The sequence below is a fragment of the Metarhizium album genome (genome assembly GCF_000804445.1).
Source record: "Metarhizium album ARSEF 1941 chromosome Unknown scaffold_27, whole genome shotgun sequence".
Lineage (NCBI taxonomy): Eukaryota > Fungi > Ascomycota > Sordariomycetes > Hypocreales > Clavicipitaceae > Metarhizium > Metarhizium album.
This window is the reverse complement of record NW_024467601.1, coordinates 253-5,217: the sequence shown is the minus strand read 5'-3', so window position 1 is coordinate 5,217 and position 4,965 is coordinate 253. Positions and strand designations below refer to the sequence as shown.

The 4,965-nt window shown below is 42.2% G+C and overlaps 2 protein-coding genes across 2 annotated transcripts; one reads left to right on the top strand and one right to left on the bottom strand.

Annotated features, from left to right (window-relative positions):
- Positions 1-215: 215 nt before the first annotated feature.
- Positions 216-910, bottom strand: MAM_07055 (VanZ-like protein; the record flags this gene model as incomplete). Its single annotated transcript, XM_040825853.1, has 2 exons — positions 216-811; positions 886-910. 2 exons carry the CDS (start codon positions 908-910, stop codon positions 216-218), a joined length of 621 nt encoding a protein of 206 aa, XP_040676072.1.
- Positions 911-2,374: 1,464 nt separating this feature from the next.
- MAM_07054 (transcriptional activator spt7) lies at positions 2,375-3,025 on the top strand (the record flags this gene model as incomplete). Its single annotated transcript, XM_040825852.1, has 1 exon — positions 2,375-3,025. One exon carries the CDS (start codon positions 2,375-2,377, stop codon positions 3,023-3,025), a length of 651 nt encoding a protein of 216 aa, XP_040676071.1.
- Between the last annotated feature and the right edge of the window lie 1,940 nt (positions 3,026-4,965).

The following is a 4,965-nucleotide window of genomic DNA, read 5'->3' as shown; positions in this document are numbered from 1 at the left end:
ACAAAAAAAAAAAAAAGGGGGGGGGGGGGGGGAAGCAATGGAGTTGAAAGGCTCCAAAAAAGTTAAGTTGTGTTGATTCGTACACACATTATCAGAACTCGCTGACTGAAACCTTATCCCATGCATTTAACGCCAAGCCTCGCGGTAGCATTTTCCTACCCACATCCATACCAGAAAGTAGATCCTCGTTTCATTGAACGCCCAGATACGAGAAACTAGTCCGTTCGCTTCTTTGCATCGCCAATGTCCGTGTCAATCGTGTCAGGTTCTTTACTCTTGACGGCAGACGGGGCTAGCGTCTCCGGCACATCTCCCTCGGCCCAGTCATCCGGAGCATTTTCATCCCAGTTATCCACCTCTTCCTCCAATGTCCGTACTCTAGACGGGCCAGCATCGACAATGCCACTCTCGTGGCCCTCGCCCAATTCCACGTCTTCGACATCCTCTCCTGGAACGGGATTGTACGATTTTCTCTGCCTCTTACGCTCCAACATGCGCTTGTGGTACCACGAGCACAACCCCAAACCAGCCAAGCTGCCAACCATGTTCGCCACGATATCGAAGAGGTCAAAGTCGCGATCATTGGGAAGGAAGCTCTGCAGAAACTCTGATCCTACGCCGAGGCATAGAGTGCAAACAACCAACGTCGTGTTTAGGGTTCGGCGGCGATTGGTGTCGACAATCCAGTAGAATACAACGGTAAGCAGGAAGAAGGTCCCGGCGTGCAAGACTTTGTCGTTGACAAAGTGTCCGAGCTGGAGCTTGCTGAGGCCGGCATACCCTGATATCAATAAAAGGAACAGGAAGACACCTAGAAGGAGCACGCATGTTAACAAGTTTGTGCCTGATCGTCCTAGGGATCAGTGAAGTTTTGCGAGGGACTACCTGCAAAAGGCAGACGTATCCGCATGGCGCTAGATGCGTCAAACGAGGCTGACCAGAGCGTAAATCAAGCGACCGCAGGCAGTGTGGTATATGAAGGGAACAAGGCCAGCTTGCGCAATATACGGAAACGGCCAAGGCGTCGCGGGTACAAGGCGCAAGTTGACGCGGGCCTTCGTAAAGCTTGGGATGATAGCGCTCGATCGGGAAACACAGGCACAGTGAAGATTCCAAAATTCTGAATTGAGGCTGGTAACGTTGAAGTCAAGCCAGATGGTTTTTGGGGTGTGGGATGATGGAAGTAGGACGAGCCAGAGTGGAGCCAGGCCCCTTCGAGGTTGAGCCTCAGCGCATTCCAGCGGGCTCGGGCTCAGCATCGGCAGGCGCTGGGCAGCATCCTAGTTCCACTCAGTTGATTGCGGCCCATGACTTGACATTTATGCGCGCCCGCAGGATTATTAAGCTCGATTAAGCTTGGCTGCTTTGTTTCCTTTTTCTTTTTCTCCTTCTTCTTTTCCTCACGGGTCTACTCCGTACTTGTAGAGTTGCTGTGCTCTGGACCCTGGTTGCCTGCGTTCTGCACTCACATACGCCGTCTTTGACCATGCCTGAAGTTGACGTAGCGAGGCTTGCCCGACAATTCATTCAATCACCTTTGGAATTCATGGCACGCTATGGCAGCTTGTCATCTTTACACTCCACTATTGGACAGGTCGCCTAATGACAGCCAATACGTAGTTCGGTGCCTCTGCCTGAGCTCGCGGTGATGGTCCTGCGTGGCATCACGTGATGCGCATCAAGAGACGTCGTTCCCTTGCTTCGGGCGCCCGCGTTCGTACGTGCCGTGGGGAAACACCGAAAGTGGGGGGGAAAGGTACCTGAGATTGACCAGTTCGGGGCACCTGGACTTGCTTGTCCAACATGTGCACAACCTGGCAACTGGCGCATCAGCATCGTAGAAGGCGTGAAATTTGGGCCTTTTGTGCATTCTGTCGTGTCGTTCCATTTCGTCTAAATTCCTTTGCATGTGCGATTCCGTCGATGCTGCTGCCGCCGGCGGGACGGCCCTTGGTACTTGCGGCGCGGACAGGGCGACCGGCTAGTACCAGTTCACCTTTAGTGCGTGCTTGTGGCCGCCGAGCGCTCAAGTGCCCAGCGCAGCGCTCGGTGCTAGGCTTGGTAGACCGTAAAGTAAGTAGTGAGCCTGGGAGAAAGTCCCGCTTCGGGAAAGGGTGTGGTACTACGCTCTCCCCGAATCCTCAACCTCACCTCTTGATCCGCAGACAAATCGCACCCGTTGCGATCCATCAAAGCATCGCCGCCGCCATCTCGATTGTCGCGAAATTCCATCCTCCATCTATACCGATGCCGCTCTTTCGATCCATGCCGCTATAACCGCTCCAATCCCTTCCAGTTCGGCCCTACGCGAGCGCATCCTACCGCGCATGGCGACACCGCGCCAACTTGTCGCTTTCATCGCCACGGGCCCAGCATGTCCATTTCCAACGGCCAGCCAGCTTGGCCATCTCCCCTTCTGCACCATACAAACAGTACCAGGTCTTTGAATCCTCTCGATGATGGAACGGCGCGTACCCAGACCCCCGTCGACAATAATACGGCAGAGTTGGTGCCTGAGGCATCCGTCGATATCGAAGAAGAAGCCCGTCGCGCTCTTTTTGCCGACTTGTATCGCAAGACCGAGGACAAAATTGCCTTGTTGTTTGCCGAGGATGGTTCTTATAACCTCGACGCGATTGCAGGGCTGAAGCGATGTGCCCCTACCCCTACCGTGACGCTCCCCCCCACCACCGATCACGAACCCATCAAAGAACCGCCCTACAAAAAGGCCAAACGTGCCATTGATGAAGATGACTATGATGACGACGATGAAGATGAAGATCAAGAAGCCGCTGCGCCTGCGCCTGCGCTGAAAGCGCAAGGTTCCTCCGCCTCTGTCGCCGCCAACTCTCTGTTGTCCCCTTCCAAGTCTGGCAGCTCCCCCGTCCATTCGCTCAACTCTCCAGGAAGACTAGCAGAAAAGCTAAAATCTAGCTACGAAGAGTCGCAGAATAAGGCAAAGGCCGGGGAAATTAACGACGGTGCCATCAAAAGTTTGGAAGAGGCCAGGAGCTTTACTATATAGTAAATATAGACTTATCTCCCTTAAAGAGAAGCTCTATTTTAATTAGCTTTTATTTTAGCTTATATAGTAGTATTAATTATATACCTAGATAAAGAGAGTGTAAGAGATTGTCTAGTATAGTAGGTGCTAATTTAGAGAATACAATATACTGCTGTATTAAGTTGTAAATTAGTTGTGCCTAGTTATTAATAGTTTCCTAGAGAGCAGCTACCTTAGCCTAAGTGCTTAGTAGTATTATATTACTAGCTAATAGTAGGTTACTCTCTATAGAGTTTAAAAAGTATTTATTTATTATAGTAAAATAAAGTTTATAGTATATTAAGAACTAGCTTTATAGGCTACTATATATAAGTATTACTAGTATTAACTATAAACTTAAGGAGAGAAAAGAGGGAAAGAAGAAGCTCTCTATCCCCCCTTTTCCTTCTATTATATATATATAGGTCTAATATACATCTAAAGCGTACCTAATAAGGCACTAGCATAGTGTCTTGTACCTACTTAAGCCTACAGCTTAAGTTTATTACAAGTACTTACTTTAAAATAAGCTAGAGAGAACTAGCTAAAGCTATAAAGAACTATTAGTAATAATAGCTTAATAATAGCTTAGCTTAGTAATACTAAAAAGAGAACTTATAAAGTAAAAATATAAAGATAAAAATAGTACTATTTACTTAGCTTAAGCTTTATAAAGCTTTAAAGTTATATACTAAGAAGCTATAAATCTAGCTAGATTTAACTATATTTTATAGCTAATTTAAGTTAATATTAAACTAAATAATAAGTCTTTAGTATTTATAAAGTACTTATAAAAAAAGCTAAATAAAAAATTAGCTAAAGTAAAGGCTAAAGTATAGTTTTAAAGTAAAGTAGTAATATAGCTACTTTATACTTAAGTTAATATTAATAAAGATATAAATTAACTAGTATAATAACTTTAGAAGATAGTAAATATAGTTATATTAAAGAAAGTACTAAAGCTTTCTTACTAAAAATAGTAGTAAAGCTAATATATAATAAAAATAGTATTAAATATAAAAAAAGTAAAATAAATATAGTGCTATAAATAAATAATAGCTAACTAGAAATACTATCTTAAAGCTAACTTAATATAAAGCTAAATTACTACTAAGAAATAGTAAAGTACTTAGTATAAAACTCTTTATACTATTAATATAAAAAATAATAAAATATAATAGCTAGAGAGATAAGCCTAGTTTTTTAGCTATATACTACTTAAACTTATATAGCTTTTAGCTTTACTTTAAAATAGTAAACTTAATATCAGCTAATTAAGGGACCCTTTATAATATAATAAATAATAGATATAGCTTATGTAATCTAGTTAATTACTAAGCGTAAAATAATAGGGATTCTTAAGGTATAATAAAAGTAACTTTAAATATAGTATAAAATTATATATAATAGTATGTATTAAAGAGTGTAGTTGTAGAGGCTTAATTTCCTCTTTATCTAGTTAGAGGGAAGAAGAGTTATTTAAAGGTAAATTCTATAGTAGAGCTGCTAGATTAGGCAAATATAGTAGCTTATCTAGTTAATTACTAAGCATAAGATAATAGGGATTCTTAAGGTATAATAAAAGTAACTTTAGATATAGTATAAAATTATATATAATAGTATGTATTAAAGAGTATAGTTGTAGAGGCTTAATTTCCTCTCGATCTAGTTAGAAGGAAGGAGAGTTATTTATAGGTAAATTCTATAGTAGGGCTGCTGAATTAAGTAAATATAGTAGCTTTAGTAGCTTAAAATAACTCTTATAGCTGTTTCCTTCTATAGAGTAAATTAGCCTTTATAGCTTATTAGTCTTTTTATTAAATTCCAGCTAGTATTTCTCTCTTAACCTTAATTATATATGCTAAGAAATATAGGCGTAAAGAATATTAAATTCTTGCATATAAAATGTATGCAAACGTTCC